The sequence below is a fragment of the Pseudozyma hubeiensis genome, assembly GCF_000403515.1.
Source record: "Pseudozyma hubeiensis SY62 DNA, scaffold: PHS57, whole genome shotgun sequence".
Taxonomy (NCBI): domain Eukaryota; kingdom Fungi; phylum Basidiomycota; class Ustilaginomycetes; order Ustilaginales; family Ustilaginaceae; genus Pseudozyma; species Pseudozyma hubeiensis.
The window spans coordinates 70,883-89,508 of record NW_012133839.1 but is presented as its reverse complement, the minus strand read 5'-3'; the positions used below and the strand labels follow the sequence as shown (position 1 = coordinate 89,508).

The 18,626-nt window shown below is 56.9% G+C and overlaps 9 protein-coding genes across 9 annotated transcripts in view; 4 read left to right on the top strand and 5 right to left on the bottom strand.

The window, feature by feature from the left end:
* Nucleotides 1–1,119: 1,119 nt before the first annotated feature.
* On the bottom strand, nucleotides 1,120–4,521 carry PHSY_005907 (kinesin; the record flags this gene model as incomplete). The annotated part of the gene is made up of 1 exon (XM_012336511.1): nucleotides 1,120–4,521. One exon carries the CDS (start codon nucleotides 4,519–4,521, stop codon nucleotides 1,120–1,122), a length of 3,402 nt encoding a protein of 1,133 aa, XP_012191901.1.
* Nucleotides 4,522–5,404: 883 nt separating this feature from the next.
* On the top strand, nucleotides 5,405–6,352 carry PHSY_005906 (phosphoribosylaminoimidazole-succinocarboxamide synthase; the record flags this gene model as incomplete). Its single annotated transcript, XM_012336510.1, has 1 exon — nucleotides 5,405–6,352. The coding sequence occupies one exon, from the start codon at nucleotides 5,405–5,407 to the stop codon at nucleotides 6,350–6,352; it is 948 nt and encodes a 315-aa protein (XP_012191900.1).
* A 422-nt stretch (nucleotides 6,353–6,774) lies between these two features.
* PHSY_005905 (hypothetical protein) lies at nucleotides 6,775–10,341 on the bottom strand (the record flags this gene model as incomplete). Its single annotated transcript, XM_012336509.1, has 1 exon — nucleotides 6,775–10,341. The coding sequence occupies one exon, from the start codon at nucleotides 10,339–10,341 to the stop codon at nucleotides 6,775–6,777; it is 3,567 nt and encodes a 1,188-aa protein (XP_012191899.1).
* Nucleotides 10,342–10,955: 614 nt separating this feature from the next.
* PHSY_005904 (hypothetical protein) lies at nucleotides 10,956–12,230 on the top strand (the record flags this gene model as incomplete). Its single annotated transcript, XM_012336508.1, has 1 exon — nucleotides 10,956–12,230. One exon carries the CDS (start codon nucleotides 10,956–10,958, stop codon nucleotides 12,228–12,230), a length of 1,275 nt encoding a protein of 424 aa, XP_012191898.1.
* Nucleotides 12,231–12,342: 112 nt separating this feature from the next.
* On the bottom strand, nucleotides 12,343–13,362 carry PHSY_005903 (hypothetical protein; the record flags this gene model as incomplete). The annotated part of the gene is made up of 1 exon (XM_012336507.1): nucleotides 12,343–13,362. One exon carries the CDS (start codon nucleotides 13,360–13,362, stop codon nucleotides 12,343–12,345), a length of 1,020 nt encoding a protein of 339 aa, XP_012191897.1.
* A 435-nt stretch (nucleotides 13,363–13,797) lies between these two features.
* PHSY_005902 (RNA polymerase II fourth largest subunit fragment) lies at nucleotides 13,798–14,547 on the top strand (the record flags this gene model as incomplete). Its single annotated transcript, XM_012336506.1, has 4 exons — nucleotides 13,798–13,840; nucleotides 13,923–14,043; nucleotides 14,146–14,223; nucleotides 14,307–14,547. The coding sequence occupies 4 exons, from the start codon at nucleotides 13,798–13,800 to the stop codon at nucleotides 14,545–14,547; spliced, it is 483 nt and encodes a 160-aa protein (XP_012191896.1).
* Nucleotides 14,548–14,715: 168 nt separating this feature from the next.
* Nucleotides 14,716–16,131, bottom strand: PHSY_005901 (hypothetical protein; the record flags this gene model as incomplete). The annotated part of the gene is made up of 1 exon (XM_012336505.1): nucleotides 14,716–16,131. One exon carries the CDS (start codon nucleotides 16,129–16,131, stop codon nucleotides 14,716–14,718), a length of 1,416 nt encoding a protein of 471 aa, XP_012191895.1.
* Nucleotides 16,132–16,395: 264 nt separating this feature from the next.
* PHSY_005900 (hypothetical protein) lies at nucleotides 16,396–17,934 on the top strand (the record flags this gene model as incomplete). Its single annotated transcript, XM_012336504.1, has 1 exon — nucleotides 16,396–17,934. One exon carries the CDS (start codon nucleotides 16,396–16,398, stop codon nucleotides 17,932–17,934), a length of 1,539 nt encoding a protein of 512 aa, XP_012191894.1.
* A 133-nt stretch (nucleotides 17,935–18,067) lies between these two features.
* The window catches only part of PHSY_005899 (CAMK protein kinase), a gene marked incomplete at both ends in the record, with an annotated part of 862 nt that continues 303 nt past the window's right edge, over nucleotides 18,068–18,626 (bottom strand). Inside the window, one exon of the mRNA XM_012336503.1 lies at nucleotides 18,068–18,266. Coding sequence (XP_012191893.1) covers nucleotides 18,068–18,266 — 199 coding nt within the window. The remainder of the gene's footprint in view (nucleotides 18,267–18,626) is intronic.

Genomic DNA, 18,626 nt, shown 5'->3' with positions numbered 1-18,626 from the left:
AGAGATCAAATTCTGAGCATCTTTTGACAAATCCGATATGGGAAAGAAGACACTTACACGCGGGGAATCGCAAAGACGATTGGCGACCGACCCGACCTTGCGGACCTTGCACTTTCGTTGAGCTGGTTGCACGCGAATGGGCCACAGTGACTTCTCACTGCCTCCACAACGCTGTCGATAGACGAGCTGGGATGCTCCGGGCAAGCGTTCTGATGTTGCCTCTTCTCTCTGGTGGCAAGGAGCCGGGTCGGGACAGCATGCGATCGTCTCGCTCGACAGAAGCTGCCAATGAGCTGTTCATCGAGGTCACTGTGCATCTTGGGTCCTTCCTTCATCGAATTGACCGAGACTAGGGTCGACTGAGGCTGAAGAACAAGTGAGGCGGTGAGGGTAGGAGCCTAGGATTCGACTTGGGTACCGTCCTCGACAGCGATGCTTGGCGGTTGGCATGATCAAGCTACTACAGCGAGAATCTCGCACAACGTCACCACTCACATAGACATGGTGCTCGACAAGGACTGCCTGCTAATGCATGCATTGTGAGGAGGTCCGACGACAATCACTCGGGTTCAAGCAGCCTCGGGCCTATGACAAGATCATGCGGCGTACATAGAGGAAGAGAGAGAGGAATGCAGGCATCATCAATCATGCCGAGCTTACCTTCCCCTCGCACCACTCTCCGCTTCTGATCCTGCCGAACAACGTCGACATATATGAGGATCACGGAGGGACAGATGGTCGACGCCCAAAGCCAGGAATTGGAGGTCTCATTGGAACGATTGCGTAATATTCATCACAACACGATCTGGAACGGGTGTGATCCGCGTACGAGCCGGGAGATCTCGCCGATGACACCAATGTCAAGCTCAGCACACTCTGCAACCGGACCAAAGCGGATCGTCTGTGGCGAGACCCAACTTATCGCACGATTATCCTTCGAAAGGATGTGAGGTATGAACACAGTGAACACAGGCTACTTGGTGTAGACGAGTCAGAAAGGGTATTGAAGCATTGCTAGAAAGAAGTTGCGCGGAACGAGGGAAGATGGTGTACACGATCAGAGTCTGCAGACGGTGAAGAGCCGCTAGGTCTAATAAGACACGACAAGAGCACTGGACCTTAGAAGCGAAGCGATTTCCGACTGTTGAAGCTGCGGGAGGCTCGGCTCGCGCCCGAGGCCCTCGAGGTGTTGTGGCTAGTGTTCGAGTAGACAGCCTCGACGAGACTCGAGTCGCCGATCTGCTCGACGTAGTCGTCCTCCTGCATGGCTGCCTTCTTACGCAGTTTGCGCTTCTTCTTAGGCGTGACGGTCTCTTCCATTACCATGCTGGCATCGCTCAAGTCGGTGAGCGCACCAGCCTGGTCGAGGATGGACGCATCTCGAGAAGAGGCGCGGGACTTGTTTGAGGAGCGTCGGCCACGAGCTGTGGCGGTGCTGCCGTTGCTTCCGCGGGTTGCTTTCGAATTGGCTCCGCTGGCACGGCCAGACTTTCTTCGTGGAGGTGCGGGACGGTCCTCTTCCTCGTCGCTGTCTGAGTTGGCATTCTCTTCGTCAAAGGACGAGTCGGATTCCTGCTGCAGGCGAGACGAGCTTGCGATGGAGCTGAGGCTGTCATCAGGAGTGCTGTCAGGGATCTCGACAAAGACCTGCGACTTGCCTTGTTCGGCTGCGCGCTTGTTGAGCTTTCGCTCGTCCGCCTGGTCTGCGTCGTTATCGCTATCGCTTTCGCTGCTGTAGTCATTCTCGCTCTCGTCAGCTCCTGCAGCGCTGATAGCCGACGACATGTTGTCGTCTTGATCGCTCACCGATGCAGCGTCAGATCCGGACTCCTCTTCGGACCCGGATTCAGACTCTGATTGAGAAGCATCTTCCTCGTCCAATCCAGTGAGCGAGTCCTCGGAAGCCGCGTAGTTGATCTGCTTTGCTGCCGAGCGCCTGGGAGTCCTGCCTGGTTGGAGGATGGCAGACTCTTCAAGCTGGCTCGCGTCCTGTTCATCTTCGGAATCGTCGATGGCGAGAGAGTCGGATACTTCGCCCTCGGTTGCATCGTCAAAGACGCTGTCACCCGCGCTGACCTCGCTCATGCTGCGGTCAAAGCCACGGTTCCTGGCAACAAGGTTGCCTTCGACCTCGGCCTCATCGTGACCGGACTCGTAGTGCTCGTCGTCGCTCATGCTAATGTCGGAGAGCTGCCTTTCGAGGCTGGTGTCAGCATCGAGTTCGGGTTCGTTGCGAGCGTTTGTGCTGACGAGCAGGTCGATCTTGCGGTTAGTGAACTTGTTGTTTTCTTCGGCATCGTTCATCATCCTTGTGTGGTAGAATTCTTGCAATTCGACAAGTCTGGCTTCGAATTCATCTGCCATCTCCTTCCTCACTTCAGCCTCGATGGTGGCGCAGCGCATTTCGGCGGCGTAGAGCTTTTGTCGCAATTCCTCGTGCTTCTGGACGAGCATGTCGACGAAGGAATCGTGATTCTCGTCTTCGTATTCTTCGTCGTCCTCGACGATGGTGACGTCTGCGCTAGCTTCGCTACCGGAGGTGGTCACGTCGATGCTCGACTTGGACTTTGGCAGCGATCGAGAGTCGGAAGCACGGTCCTCTTTGTGAGGTGGAAGCGGAGGCAACATCTTGGTCACGGGACCCATGGAGCGCGGAACAGCAACCTCTTTGGCGATGGCACTGAACTTCATGACGTGCGAGTTCTCGTCGAAGCCGGTATCGTAAGGGTTCGCGTTGACGATCATGACGGCCTTGCCCTCGCCGACGAAGAAGCTCTGGAAGAGTTCGGTGAGCTTGGAATGACGGAAAGGGACGATGCTGACGCGTCGCTTGACAGTAGCAGCCTGGCCGTTGTCGGTGGTGCCCATGAGTCGCACCTGGTTCTTGCGAAGAGTTTCGAGACATTGACCGAGGCACATTAAACTCTTGTTGATGTTGCCGGCCTCCTTGAGACGGTCACCGCTTGCGAGGCCGGTGTTGGCGACACGCTCGCTTCCTGCAAGATCGACGATGCTGAGACGCGCAGTGGTGAAGGAGTCGAGGTCATCATCGGATAGATTGGTGAGACCTCCGTGGTGACGAATGACTTTGATGGTAAAGATGCCGTGACTTCGGGAACTTGCACGGTTTGCCATGGTTCCAAAGACGGCACGATTCTCCTGGCCGCGATGAAGGAGATCGCGAGCTTCTTGTGCCGAAGATACCCTGATCTCACGCAGACCGGCAACATACTTGCCGCCGTTGTCGTGATCGTTCTTGAGGCTGAGGGGCTTGCGGTTAAGCGTGATGCTGGCGCTCGATGGGATGGAGCTCGGAGGCGCGTTGGCCATGTTGGCAAGACTCCAGTTGGAGCCGCGGACCGACTCGGATCGACCGAGAGTGGCACCGGGCGAGACATCGAGGAGGTCGAAAAGTTTCTCGTTGTAGATTTCGACGTAGCTGACAAAGACGCTGTAGCGGAGGTTGCGGTCGACTGCAACTTTAGTTGGATCGTGTTCGATGAGCTTTGCAGGCTTCGGAGTACGTGTGGGAGCCTCTGCGAGGAGTCTACGCGAGACGCTCGGAATCATGAAAGGATTGACGCCAAGGTTAGAAGCAGACTCGGCCGTCAGGGAGTGCTTTTCTGCGCGCTGGACACCCGAGACACCGACGGGTTGGATGGTTGCGGAGCTCTCGAGACCATTGATGCTGTTGAAGATAACGTCGAGCGAACGCGGAAGAATGCCGGCGCCGCCGGGCGAGCTGTTGCCCATGACGGTGTGGCTCTTTCCAGAGTTTGTGACACCGTAGGTGAACATGAGGCCGCTCTCGCCTTGGAGAAGAGCTTCGACGAGAGGAAGAGTGGTGTGCTGGAAGAAGGCAGATTGAGACATGTCTTGCTCGGCGCGAGAGGAAGAAGAGGGCTCGTTGCCAAAGACCTTGCTGAAGATGTACTTTGTGGGAGGGAGGATGCTGGCGGTTCTGGACCTGACACCAGGATGAGCGCTGCTGTAAGCGTGCTGGGCGGGCGGGTGCATGAGGACTTCGGTGTCGCTGACAACCTCGATGTAAGGGCGAGCGGACTCTTTGGGAGCGTCTTGGGCGGGAGGTCGGATGCGCAGGTACGCTTTGACAGGCTCGATGTCTGCCGACCTGGAAGAGTCGTCGCTGGAGGATGCGGAAGCAGTAGTGAGCCTGGAAATGTCGCTGACGGACTGCATCTTGCGCATCTCGGACGTTTTGTCTACGAATGCTCTGGGACGAGGCGTGACAGTGGCAGGCTCGGCATCTGTACGTTTGCGCCTCGGCTGCGGAGTAGCGTTGGAAGAGAGGGAGCCGCGCAGGGCGGGTTTTGCGGCTGACTGAAGGTGAGCTGGAAGGATGCGCTTGGACGAGAGCGAGTTTGTGATGTTGGACATGCTGTTGCGCGAAGGCAAAAGCTGAGCGGATTTGGGTCGGGGCGTGGCGAGAGCGAGATCGTTGCCGTTCTCGTTCTCATTCTCGCCATCCGGAGTGGCGTGCCTCGAGGCAGCCTTGACCATGACTGTGTGATTCGTCGGGTGATGATCCGATGGCGGAGGTGGTGGATGAGAAAGAAAATTGCGGGATGCTTCCGAGCAACTGAGCAAGTCGGTGACGCGAAAGCAACACCACTGAGCAGCGTTTTGACAGACAGACACTCTGCGGCCTCGAGCGTGAGTGTGTTGTTTCCGCAAAATCACTCAACCCGCTAGCCCAACCTGATTTCTTTTTCTGCCTGACTGCAACTACTCGCGTTTCGAGCTGCGGGAGCGCGTTTCTCGTCAAAAAAAGTGTTGTTCTCTCGAGACGAGAATCGCTGCTCCACCTTTCTATACTGTATGCCTCGACCAACTGTGATTGACTCCAAAGATGGGCTCTGCACATACCAGATCTCTGATTACTTTCAGAAGCACTCAGGCTCCGATCTAATGGACTATCTCAGCGTTCTCTTCGTTGTTTTGAACAAGTTTCATCGCAACGTCTGACGAGCGGCTTCTAGTTGGACCATGACAGAGCAATTCCCTGTTGGAGCTCGACGTCATGGCGTCGCTCTTGGTCCGGCCTCTGGGTCGAGCCTGCCGCACCCTTCCGCTTCTAACAACAGTGTAGCTGCGCCCTTCAGCTTAGAGCTCAGCTTGAAAGCCCTTCGCGTCTCCAATGCACGTTTTCCGAGATCACGTGTCTCACTCAATGTTAGGCCTGTGCATCTTCTGTTGTGGAGGAAAGTAAAAATCTTTCGGACTGACCGTGCGTGGGGCGGCAAAGCCTAATTTGAGAAGCATTTGGTTGATTGTCTGCATGACTCGCTGCTCGCTCGCTTCCAAATTGGTATCGTCTGGCCATCTTTGCTTTCTCTTGCCGACAACACACGTCTCGACAGGCCATTGTCAGTCACTCAAGAACATGTCGCAAACCGCCATCGTATCCACCGATCTGCCACTCAAGCTCATCGCAAAGGGCAAGGTCCGCGATGTATACGACGCAGGCCTCACCGAAGGTCCTCATGCAGGTGCCATCCTCTTTGTAGCCACCGACAGGATCTCGGCCTTCGACATCATCCTCCAGAATGGCATCCCTAACAAAGGCAAACTCCTCCACGCTCTGTCCACCTTCTGGTTCGATCTCTTGACTCCTTCCCTCATTGAATCCCACATCATCGCTACCGACTACGCACAGTTCCCCGACGAGCTCAAACAAAAACTCGACGGCGTCAAGCACCAAGTCGAGGCTCGATCCATGCTCGTCAAGCGTGCAAAAGTGTTGCCCATCGAAGCCATCGTCAGGGGCTACATTACCGGAAGTGGATGGGCAGAGTACAAGCGTACCGGCACCGTGCACGGCATCAAGCTGCCAGAGGGTCTTCAGGAGAGCCAACAGATCCCCAACGGTCCCCTCTTCACTCCGTCCACAAAAGCCGAGCAGGGCGAACACGACGAAAACATCCACCCGGACAAAGTCGACGAGATCATCGGCTCAGACCTGTCCAAGCGCATGTCTACCGCCGCCGTTGCGCTCTACTCGAAAGCTGCCGCCCACGCAAAGTCGCGCGGCATCATCCTGGCAGACACCAAGTTCGAGTTCGGCCTGATCGGCGACGATCACATGATCCTCGTCGATGAAGTCCTTACTCCCGATAGCTCGCGTTTCTGGTCCGCCGACAAGTACGCCGTCGGTCGAGGTCAGGACAGCTTCGACAAGCAGTACGTGCGCGACTGGTTGAAAGCAAACGGTCTCGACAAGGCTGCCGATCAGGGTGTCCCCGTCACATTGCCAGACGACGTGGTGAAGAGGACAGAGGAGAAGTACAGGGAGGCCTACGAGCTCATCACTGGCCAAAAGTATGCTCAGTAGGCCATCGCCGGCATCTCGATATATCACGGCTCGACAGACGTCGATGACTTTCCCACTGTAGACTATTCCTTGCCTGCCAACTTAGACTATGTTGCGACTTGCCCTAGGCTCTTCTTGCTCGACCCGCCACAGCTCGCTCTCAACCTGTAGTGCTGGTGCAGAACTCTGTCAGCTTTGATGCACAGCTCCTGGTTTCGGTCACCATCGCTCACACACGCACCGCCAGACACGCACAAAGCTCCTTTCGGTTCCAAACCTGGTATCAATATTTCTATCATAAGCATCCAAGATAAAGCAGCTGATTCTACACGACAAATAAAATTACAAAATGGTACACGACTTAGTCGGGACGCAGCGCTGGTCCAAGTGGCTCCAGAGAGGGAGAGGATACGGCGGTAACAGAGAAAGTCATGGGAGGGGTTTCACGACCTCGCACGCTTGCTGACGGGCAACGCCGTAGCAGCGAGCTTGTTCTTGGCGCTTCTCGATTTGGGGACCGCCGAAGCTGATTCGACGGCTTTGATCGGAGCCAAGTCCTCGCTGGACGCCGAGACGGGAAGGTTCGAGTGGCCGAAAGGCAGCTCTCGCAGGGGTCGAGCGGATGAACGTGTCGAAACAAGTTCTGCCTCTACTGGTGCTGGAGGTGAAGTGGGTGTGTCGATCGCCAGCTCTGGTTCCACAGCGCTGACGTCTGCCGAGCCTGCCGGTGCGAAGTGAGCATCCGCTTCGGAGGAAGGCTCCACACCGATCTCCGAACTCAGCACGTTGTCAGCGTCTGCGCTTCGCAGAGTATCCGTCACCTGCCTCCCCGCTTCGATCGCATCCTCCCTGTTTTCCGGCACCAGCGTCCAACGACCGGGCATCTTCCACACCTTCTTCTGCGGCGTCTGACCGGTACTCTTGTCCTCCTTGAACCTGCCCACCAACAGCGCATTCGAGTCGGTCGAGAACCCACGCAACCCAGCCTCCATCTGCTCTCCCCACTGCTTGACCTCTTCGTGTCTTCCATCCACAAGGCCACCGACCTGCTTGACCGCCTCTCCGATCTCCTCTCCGGACGTCTTGAGGTTCTCCGCCAGGGAATCGAACGTTTCGCTGAGCTTCGAGTTGCAAGCCTTGATCTTGGACGATTGCGATTTGGTTCGGGAATCGATCTCCTCCCTCACCCTCTCTGTGAGCGACGAGATGTCCTCGTGACCCCGAGAGGTGGACTGCGTGGTGGAGGAGAGATCGTCTTCGATCGCGGAAGCGAATGCGTCCATCTTTGTGCCGAGCTCTCCACTGGCCTGGCTGACGTCGGTGCTGATGACGCTGGTCTGCTCGACGAGCGCGGACTGCGATCTGTGCAGCTGGGTGGCGGTCTCTTCGGCCGTGGAGGAGAGCGCGTCAAGCCGGGAAGATTGTTCGGCGGCCTGCGATTCGCAAGCGGCGGTGGAGCGCGAGACGAGCGCCTGGGCAGAAGTGATGGATGTCGAGACGGCCGACTCTTGCTGGTCGGTGAAACGGTCCAGGAGTTTGCCAAAGTCCGACATGAGATCCGCTTTGAGCGAGACGTTGCTGCGCTTCATCTCGTCGACGGTGGCCGTCAAGAGGGCGTTTTGCTCCCTCAGGCTGGCGAGTTCCTGCGCGTTGGCGGCTTCGGCAGCTGCTTTGACCTGCGCGATCTGCTGCTGGCTGGAGAGGTTGATGTCCGTCACGTGCTTCAGAGTGGCAACGTGGGACTGGACCATGGAATCGAGGGACGCGGCTACCTGGGCAAAGCGCTGCGTGTTGGCGAGCACGACATCGTTGATCGCACCACGACAGGTCTGCTTGAGCGAACCGAGGTTCGCCTCGCTCGCAGCCTGCATCTCGTTGACCGTCGCATCGAGCTCGCCGAGCAGTGCCGTGAGAACGTCCTTGGACTCCATCTGACCCGATCGAACATCCCGCAGAGATGTTGAAAGCTTTTTGAGACGTGCCTGCAGGAACTGCTGCTGCTCCTCGTGACGCGTGTCGGAGCTGCTGGCGAGCGTCTCGAGGCTGGACTGCAGCGTGGCGTGGAATTGACCCTCTGCAGAGTGGAAGTTGGTCAAACTGGATTCGAGCTGACCCGCTCGCTGCGAGACTGCGTTCCTGCACTCTGCGACCAGAGCGCGATTCGCCGTCTCCACCGCCGTTTTGCGCTCCAACTTGTCAAACAGACCCTGAACGTCGGCAGTGCTCTGATGCACCAGGTCGGCGAGCGAAGTGGCAGCTTGGTTGAGGTGCGCCTCGCTAGCCATGTACGCTTTGCGCAGAGCCACCTCCTGCTCGACGGTGAGCTCGAGCGAGTTGGCCCTGGCGATCATGGCTTCGAGCTCGGCGAGCTTGTCGGCGCATTCTGATTTGGCCGCTTTCACCTCATTGTCGCGCTTGACGAGGAGCTGCATGTTTTGCTCAAACTGCTCCTTGAGGCTGTTGAGCTTGCTTTCGGTGACTTCGGCGTTGCGCTTGAGCGATTCGGCGAGCGTCTTGCGCTCCTCGTGCTCAGAGTGCATGGTCTTCCACGATTCTTCGGTGAGGTAGATACCGTTCTGATCGCGAGACGCTTGGAGATCGCCCTTGAGACGTTCAATCTCAAATACGTACTCCTTGATGAGCGCCGACCTGGTCATTCGAGTGTTGAGCTCGGGGCGGTTCTTGATGGACTTGGCACGCAGTGCATAGTCAAGCGTCGAGAGGGTCTCCTCGATGTTGGCGCGTTCCTGCGATACGGTGGCGATGATGCAAGTCTTTGTGCGACCGCCGAGCGACTCCTGCAGGAGACGGGTGAGCTTGGACTCGCGGTAAGGGATGTGGCTGTTCTTCTCGACCAGAGCGTTGATGACGCGACCGAGGGTGAGCAGACTCTGGTTGATCATGCCTGCTTCCCTGGCACGCTTGTTCTCTGCACCGGATCGCCCAATGTTTTCGGAACCAGCGAGATCGACGAGGTTGAGCTTGCCAATTTTGAGCACATCCTCGCCTCTTGAGCCCTTGTCCTTGATGAATACGGTCATAGTGAAGACGCCGTGAGATCTGCTGGACTGTTCGTTGCAGTTGGTAGCTGCGATCTGCCTCTTTTGACTTCCGCGTCGAAGGACAGTGAGACCGTGAGCGGCGTCTTTGAGAGCGACCTCCTCGAGACCTTGGATGACGACGCCCTTTCCTCGTGCATCGTCGTACATTCGAAGACCGTGCTGCGCATCCTTTGCGGGTGCAGCGGAAGAGGAGGCATCTGCTGACGATTCTAGACTGAGCAAGTCGCGCAGCTCTTCGTTGTAGAGCTCGATGAAGGAAGCCTTCACGGAATAGTCGTCCTTGGAGAGTTCCAAGGTATGGAAAAGACGATAAAGCGAGCGCGGAATGATGCCGGCTTCGGAACTGTAGGTGCCCATCTGAGAAGTCAAATCGCCTTCCATTGTGTGTGTCTTTCCGGTACCAGTCTGACCGTAGGCAAAGATGGTGCAGTTGTAGCCTGACATGACCTCTTCGAGGATGGGGCCGACGACGTCCTGGTAGACCATGCCTTGGTCAGCCTCGGGACCAAAGACTTGGTCGAAGTGATAGCTCTTCTGACGCGTCGATGACTCCTGTACGAGGTTGGACGAGGATGCCATTACGGAAGAGGAAGAGACGGGCGCGGGTTCGATGGCGACGTCAATTTGCTGACATCGTGGACCGGAGGTGGTGAGGATGCCGGGTGTTGTGCGTTTTGGCTCGTTGGGAGCCTGACCTCTGACACGAACGACGACCTGAATGTTGGATTCGCCTGCATCCGTGCGTTTTGAACCTGCGTCGGCAGCGTTGTTGGAAGAGGAGGAGGCGGAGCGAGAGGCAGTCTGGGATGCTCCATTCACGGTGAGCCTTCGAGCAGCGCCTGATGAAGAGACCGGAGGAGCGACGCTGGGAGCTCTTGAGCGTGGCTGTACTGGCCGTGTGAGGTTCGAGGCCGACGGTTGGCGTCGAAGGGAGGATGAGCTGGACATGGCTGCGAGCAGGGATTGCGCAGCAGTGCGCACGTAGTGGTTGGGGTATCAGAAACGAAGCCAAACGGTGATATGGATGGTGGTGAGTGTGACGACGACGACGACGACGATTATCGAATCGGCAGCGGAAAGCAATCTTTTGGCGGAATTGCGCTTTCGTGCATCCGAATCGACGCATTCGCATTTGCCGATTGACTGAGTGAGAAAAGAACAACACGCACCTTTGCAACTCGACGCGCACCCTTTCCTGCTTGATGAGAGGCAGTGGCACGTGATGCACGACCATTTTAGAGGGAAACAACATTCAGTCTAACATCTGCATTATTGTCGTGACACGCGATTAACTAATCTGCTGCAGACGCACGTTTGTTCGCATTCTGCATCCGCATGATTCTGCATTCGCCGCACCTGCAAAGTGAGCCGATTCTGCTTTCCTAGGTAGAAAGCGTGACACAAACGCGCAGCATGTGGAGGCTTTACAGCCCACAGTCATCGATTCTTGGTCGTCCTCCTCGTCCGTGTCGCTTGTTCCGCACTTGATCTGCAATTTCCATCCATCCGCTCTCGCTTGTCATCCCACCACCACTTCTCTCACAAGCATCTCCCTGTCCAACATGGTGGGCACCGCTTCCGAATGGGCTCATGCCGCCCTCGACCCAAACACCCACCTGCTTCCCGCCATCCGCTCCTTCTACCCCGCGTTCACCGCCTACTTCCGCAACGCCAACACGCTCACCAACCTCGCCACCTACAAGGCCTACTATGCGGACGCCGACCCCTTCCACTCTGCCATGGCGTTCTGCGGCGTCGTCAGCTTCTACGTGTGGATCATGGAGAAGATCACCGGCAACGCTTCCCAGGTCGACGGTCTCTGGACCTTCCTGCCCCTCATCTACTCGGTCCACTTTACCGTGCACAAGTACTTTACCTACCAGCCCGCAAAGCTGAGTCTCTTCCGAGGCGTCGAGCACGCTTCCATCTGGGACAAGATCGAGCCTAGGCTGGCGCTCATGACCACACTTTCCGTGATCTGGTCCGTCAGGCTCACCTACAACGCCTACCGCAGGGGCATGTTCAAGCCCGGTGAGGAGGACTACCGATGGCCTCTGCTGCGCAAGACCATGTCCCGCCCTGTCTGGGAGATTTTTTCGATCTTCTTCATCGCTATCGCCCAGAACATCCTGCTGGCCATCACTGCACTGCCCAACTACCTGCTGCTCACCACCACTTCGGTCAAGCACGTCACCGAGCCCGTGCCGCACCCCGTCAACAAGCTCATCCTCGGCGATTACATCCTCGCCGCGCTGTTTGTGCTCAACCTCACCACCCAGTTCATCGCCGATCAGCAGCAGTGGAACTACCAGAACTACAAGCGGGGAAAGAACCCACAGGAGAAGCCGCTTCCCAACGCCTTCGTCGACCCGGAGACCAAGCTTCCGCTCCAGAGGCAAAACGTCACTCCTTACTCTACGCCCGAGGACGCTCAGCGTGGATTCGTTACCAAAGGTCTTTGGGCCTGGAGTCGTCACCCCAACTTTGCGTGCGAACAGACCACCTGGTGGATCCTGTACGCCTTTGTGCCCCTGACCTTCCTCCCCACCGACTTCGATTTTACGAAAGCCCACTGGTCCAACTTTGCCAACTACGCCATCCTGGCTCCTCTCGCCATGAACGCGCTGTTTTTGCCTAGCACGAGGTACTCGGAACAGGTGTCGGCGGAAAAGTACCCCAAGTACAGGGATTACCAGAAGAGGGTGGGTATGTTCTTGCCCGTGGATACGCTGTTGCGAAGCGTGTACTACAAGGTGTTGGCGGGTAAGGAGGAGAAGAGGAGGGTGGAGGCGAATGTTTGGGGTAAGAGTGTGAGCAGGAAGAACAAGAGCCAGTAAAAGGCGGAGAGGAAGAGAGGCTTTTGGTGTATGTAGCGAGGTGTTTTTGCAAGCACGAATGTGAATTGACAAAATGAAAGTCTAGTGTTGTACAGTGTTGGGTGTTCTGGATTCAGCTTGTGGTGTGTGGAAAGTGCCAGAGCTTGACGGAGCATTCCGGTTCTACAGTAGCGGTGGCCACGATCTTTTGGGATGGGTGGAGTGCTACGGCTACGACTGTATCTTTGTGAGCCATCCACTGGCACAACACCTTCTTCGATTGAACATCCCACAGTGTAACTTTGCCGTCTTCTCCAGCGGTGATGACTGCTGCTGAGCAAGGTTCCTCTTGCGCGCTTTGTGCTGCTTCGGGCAAAAAACGTGTGAGCTTTGCAGTGATGGGGATTTTGGTGTTGAGGTGACCGGTGTAGGTTTTGACGATCTTGGAGTTGTACACGTCCCACATTCGGATGGTGCTGTCTAGACTGGTGGCTAGGAGTTGAGCGCTGCTGGGGGAGAACACTACACCTCCCAGCGGGGACTGGTCCTTATGAACGAGCGTTTTGAGACAGGCGCCGGAGGTGGTATCCCACAGCCGAATGGTGGCGTCGTACGAGCAGCTGGCGATCATCGTCCCATCTCCGCTAAAACACACGCCCGTCACCGCCTCGCTGTGCGCAGAGATGACGCGGTGACACTTGGCGCGCGAAACGTTCCACAGTCGAACCGTCTCATCGAACGATCCCGACACCAACAGCGTCGAGGTTGGGTTGTACGCGAGACAGAGGATGTACGACGTGTGATCGGCGAAGGTGCGGATGGGGGAAAAGGTGAGGAGCGAGTGGATTTTGATGGTCAGATCGTCCGAGGCCGAGGCGAGGTAGAGCGAGTCGCACGAGAAGGTGAGGTCGTTGATGCCCGAGGTGTGGGAGGTGGTGATGGTGTGGAGGTGGGTGAGAGAGGGGAGCGAGTGTAGGGAGATGTGCGAGGAGGAGGAGCCGAGCGCGAGCAGCGTGCCGCAAGGGGAGAAGGCGAGGCAGGTGATGGATTTCAGGTGCGCGTGGATGGTCGAGGTCAGGTTGGGCGAGGCGGTGGAGGGCGATGGTGGAAGGATGTCGTGGCCGGGTTGGCCGTTGGTGAGCTCGACCGTCATGATGGCATCCTCGTTGTCTTGTCCACGTGCTGCAAGTGTGTTGTGTGCGAGGACGGGGTCAGAGGTGATGGTGGTTTTGAGCAATTGACGGTGTCGAGGAAGCTTTCTCAGGGTCCAACACCCGCCGCGACCCGATTTGTGCCCGATCCTTCCGAACCAACACACTCTCAAAGTGCGCAATTTCGAGCATCACTCTTCTTCTCCATCTCTCTCTCTCGTCCATCACCCTCGCAACATCCCGTCTCGCAGACTCAACATCAGCCCTCACAATCAGCAGTCAGGCCCAATTCAACACTCCGTCAGTCGGCGCACCCTCATTGATCTCATCGCAGCTCGAGCACCTTCCAAACCGCGATCACACCGCACCACGCACACAACGAGCTCGCAACAATGTCGGCAGCACACGATCTGGGCCGCGATCGTCGACACAGGGGGATGATCGAGGACGAAGACGCTGCCATCGGCAAACTCGGAACAGGTGAGATTTCGCTGTCATCCTATCCAGCTACGACGAATGACAACACTGACACTTTCCCACTCCCGCGCATTCACAATCGCAGAGTTTGACGACGTCGGATGCCTGCTCATTTCGGAAGTCGAGCTGGTGTTCTCGCAGCCCGACTCGCTCGGATCCATGGCGAACGACGCTGGAGCTGGAGGTCGGGACGAAGTGGCGACTGCGTGAGTGGCATTCCCTACCGAAATCTCGATTCGTTGCAGCAATCGACAACTGACAAGTTCTTTCGTTCACTTTGCCCAACCCTCGCTACGTTTGCACCACAGAGTGTTCTCCAAAACCAAAGACTACGTATCCGAATTCTCCCGCTACAAAGACCCAAACACCATCCGTGAGATCCGAGAGTAAGTCTTTCGCCCACACCTTCCAGCCTCTTTTCTCCATTTCCACGTCACTCACCACTCTTCCCCTCCATCCCTCCTCCCAGGCTGCTGCTCAAACACGCCAAGCTAGACGACAAGCTGCTCGACGACGAAGGCAACGAGATCCCCGACGACGAAGCCAATGCTGGACTGCAGCTGACGCAGTTCGAAATGGCGCAACTCGCCAACCTGTGCATCACAGAGGTCGACGAGGCCAAAGCCTTGATCCCCACCTTGTCGACGAGGGACGATGCCTTGTTGGATAGCTTGTTGCAGGAGTTGGATAATATTCGCAGGTTCTCCTGAGGAGGAAGGTGAAATGCAATTGTAGAACATGTACTTTTACACAGAGGGTTCGGTAGCAAGTTTGTGCGAATAGAGGAGGCATGTGTGGGGGGAAAGATGAGCGACTGAGAAGCCTGTTGCAGTGGAAGTGCTGGACGATGCTACAGATCCACATCCACCTCGGGCTCCTTACTGTAGCTCCCGACCCGCCCTCAACCTCTCCACCAGCCTCCGCTTCAACCACTCCCACACCTCTGCTCCCCCAAACCAATACCCGGCACCAAACGCCGCACCCGCCAAATGCGCCCAATGATCGAACATCCTCCACCCCCTCACCACACCCACTGCATCGACCAGCACCAACCCCACCACCCCGACACCAATATTCACCGTCACCCACGGCAGCAGTATTACACCCAGCTTGGCGTCGGGGAATGCAAATGCGCTCATCACCAGTGCGCTGTACACCGCGCCACTTGCACCCAGACTCGCGTGTCTTCCCAGCGTCTCCTTCGCAAACGCTACCCCGTGTAGCGCCGAAATGCGTTTAAAGCGTACCGCGGTGACGATGTGGGAAACGGTAGCGGCGAATACCCCCGCTGTTGCGAAAAAGGCGAGAAAGTGTGGGGTGGGTGAAGCTTCTTCCACTGCGGAGGAGGAGGAGAGGTGGGTGGAGAGGTAGACGGCAGAACCGCCGATAGACCAGAGTGCGAGGTTGTTGAAGGTGAAATGCAAGAAGTTCTGATGGCTGAATACCGAGGTGACCAAGGTTCGGTTACGATTTGCACTCGGACGATGGACAAAGTTCCTCGTCATCCAACCCAACATTCCCCCACCACCTCGTCTACCGATCGAAGCAACGCTCCACATCGCAAACACCAAAGTATTCACCGCCACCACCGGTACAACCGCCCTCTGCGATGGAGAAAGGTTCACATACTTCTCCGCAACAATCAAATACGTTCGTCCGATAACCTCGCACACGGGCTCCGGAAGGAGCTGTTCGCACCGACGCATGATCCACTCCATCCGCAACCCGAGTCTCTCCGCTGTATCCTGAGTCTTTGCCACCGCCAGACGACGTTCGTCCACCCCAGAACCCCAGATCGAGCGAGAAGAAGCTCCATCGTTCGAGGAGGTGAAGAAGCTCGAGATGTTGGAAAACACATCGCGGGAGGTGTGGAGACGCGAGGCGATGCGCTGCGTGTCGAGGAGGGAGTAGTACGCCGCCGAGGTGAAGGTGAGGGTGGAGAATGCGACGAGGAAGAGCAGCGCGCGTGAGGTGGACGGTTGGTGTGCGGATGATGGTGGTGGATACGGATGGATGGGGTCGAGGTCTTGTGGCGGTGGGGAGATAGGAGTGGGGTGTGATCGTGCGAGGGGGTCTCGCCGCCGAGCGAGGGGAGCCAGTCGGGCAAGGATGTTACTCGAAGTGGTCAGCGGTCGATGTGATGGGATGCGAGTGTCGATGCTAGATCTTGAGAGAGAAAGTATGGTTGGGGTAGCACATCGAGGTGAGGCAGCGGCGCTTGCCGTGAAGAGTAAAGACGTCGATCCGAGCCGCAGACCTGCCTTCCACGAAGCAGCCAATCCCGGAGGCAGCATCCTTATACACGGCTGACCTTTTGTATGCGCTGGCCGTGTATGTCTAGGAGCAAAGCTGTACGTCGACGTCGTGAGTGTGTGGTTGATGTCGCAGAGTGATTGGATGGTGAGGACAAGGGTTGGACCCTTGTTTCTTGTTTCAGTGCCTCCACTTTCTGCCGTTTTCTGAACTTGAAACGTGCGAGAAGGAAGAGCGCTGCCGTGCCGAATTCCGAGTTGAAGTGCCGGAAAAGTTGCCGAATTTGACGTGGAAGAGTGCGCTCGATGATTTGTGCAACTCTTCGCACCACGACCATCGACCACAGCACGTTACAGCACAGCCGCTTTGCGCACCGATACAAGGTCTGGAATGGATCAAGACGACGTTGGGGACATGCTGTAGTATCAAAGAGACGTCGCCAAGATCATACAAAAGGCAGCGAGACAAGATTGCTCCGGGCGGAGCATTGGTGCTCTCGTCCCACATCGACAATGGCTGCTTCGAGGACACACGCAGCAACGTCCGCGGCGACGGAACGCAAGACAGGGAGCAGTCAAAGTGTAACATATCTGCTTCTCAAACCGATCCTGCTGCTTGCATTCGCCGTGCTGCACATCACCTATCACCTGATCCTCATCACACGTCAAGCCGGCACCTCGATACAAAATGCCACCCGACGCCCACCCACCCGACCCCCAGCATCATATACCTCGCTCGAAGACCTCCTCTCCGCACACGATCAACCTCGAGACTCGATACGCATCCCTTCCCACCTCGCTGTCGTCCTCGCCGACACGGCGCCTTCGTCAATACGACTGTACCTCTCGACGCTCTTCATGCGCATGCGGGAGCCAGAGACACGTTCTCGACAGACAGACATGTGGAACGAGTTCAGGGTGCGATACGAGACAGCTGTGGAGGCGAAGAGGGTGAGCGATGCGGCGGCGGTGATCCATTTGGCGAGGGTGTGTGGGGTCGAGAAGGTGAGCGTGTACACGTCGGGGGCGATGTCGATGGAAGCGGTGGAGGCGTTGTGCGGGACGCTGCGGGTGGGGTACAAGACCAAAGCTGTCGTGAAAGGGACGGAGGTGGCACTTCGTGCTGAGGGGATAGAGGCGGACGGAGGTATGGATTCGTGGTCAAGGTATACGGGGTTGAGGAAACGATCGAATGCGAGCAAGTCGAGCGATTCATCCACAGGCTCTCCAGCATCAAGCGACTCGGAAGCAGGCCCCTCTTCGCTCGACGAAACACTCGCTTCCTCCTTCACCGCCGACAACGAAGCGCAAGACGCCACCGCTGCCACCGTCGACATCCGCATCGGACTGCATGCCTCTCCCTCTCCCAAAGATTCTCCGGAATCGGAATCGAACCTCCAAGTCACCTTGCTACACAGCCGAGACGGTCAGCCACGCTTCTCCGAGATCGTCAGCTCACACCTCCGAAACCTCGCATCGATGTACCTCTCCACAACGCTCCTCCCGGACATGGCAGCCTCTCGCACGAAACGGTTCTCCGCGTCGTCGTGTCGCAAAATGTGGATCGCCAAGCGCAACGTGTTCACCTCGGAGCTCAGCGTTTGCCAGCTGGACGAGGCTCTGCTGCGGGAAGGGTATCTGGACGACCCGGATCTGCTCGTGGTGTGGGGAGCGCAGCAGCAACGTGGTGGAGGAGTGAAGAAGCTGTACGGGTTTCCGGCGTGGCCGTTGCGGGTGACGGATCTGCTGTTCGATCAGGGTGCGCGGAAAGCGGGGTATGGCGGAGGAGAGTTTGTGGCGGCGTTGAGAAAGTTGGGCAAGATGGAGCAGAGGTTCGGTCGATAGTGTCTGCAATTGCGATTGTATGAGAGATATGAGATTGACTGTTTGGATCGAGTAAAGCGAGTGCGATCGAGTTAGCAGCAGCAGCAGCACCGAGCGTGGGATGGTTAGGGGAAGGGACCGAGCCGTGATGAACCTAAGTGCGGAAGAGTGGACCCGATCCAATCGAGCCAGTATCGGGTCTACCGATATCTCCTTCTTCACAGCGGATTTGCAACCGACACTGCTCTGATGCCATTCCAAGAAGAGTCAACGGCACGCAACAAAAGGCTTGGCGATCATCGTCGTCGCAATCCCTCTTCGTCTCCCAAGCATCTTGGCTGACGAAGCGGTTTCTAGGCCAGAGAGACAGACACGTGCAGCGGAAGGCAAGGTTTACACGCAATTCTTCTTCTGGTCGCTTAAATGAAAAAAAGGCTTCTTCTTCCACGGACCTTGGGGTTTATGCTTGCCTAAGCTTGCATTTTTGGTCTTCTTCTCGAGCTTCTCGACGGGGACGCGTTTCCCGATCTGCTGTAAGGGCTGTTCCTCGGGCCATTTCGCATATTTTTTGCCGGCTGGACCTACCGTTGGTAATGTCAAGAGTCGAACCTGTATAAGGCAAAGCTAAGAGGGGGTCGGATTGTGCCATTTTCAAATTGAGTTGATGTTTTCAGCGAATAAATGCCAAGCCCGAATAGTCCAAATCGTGACCA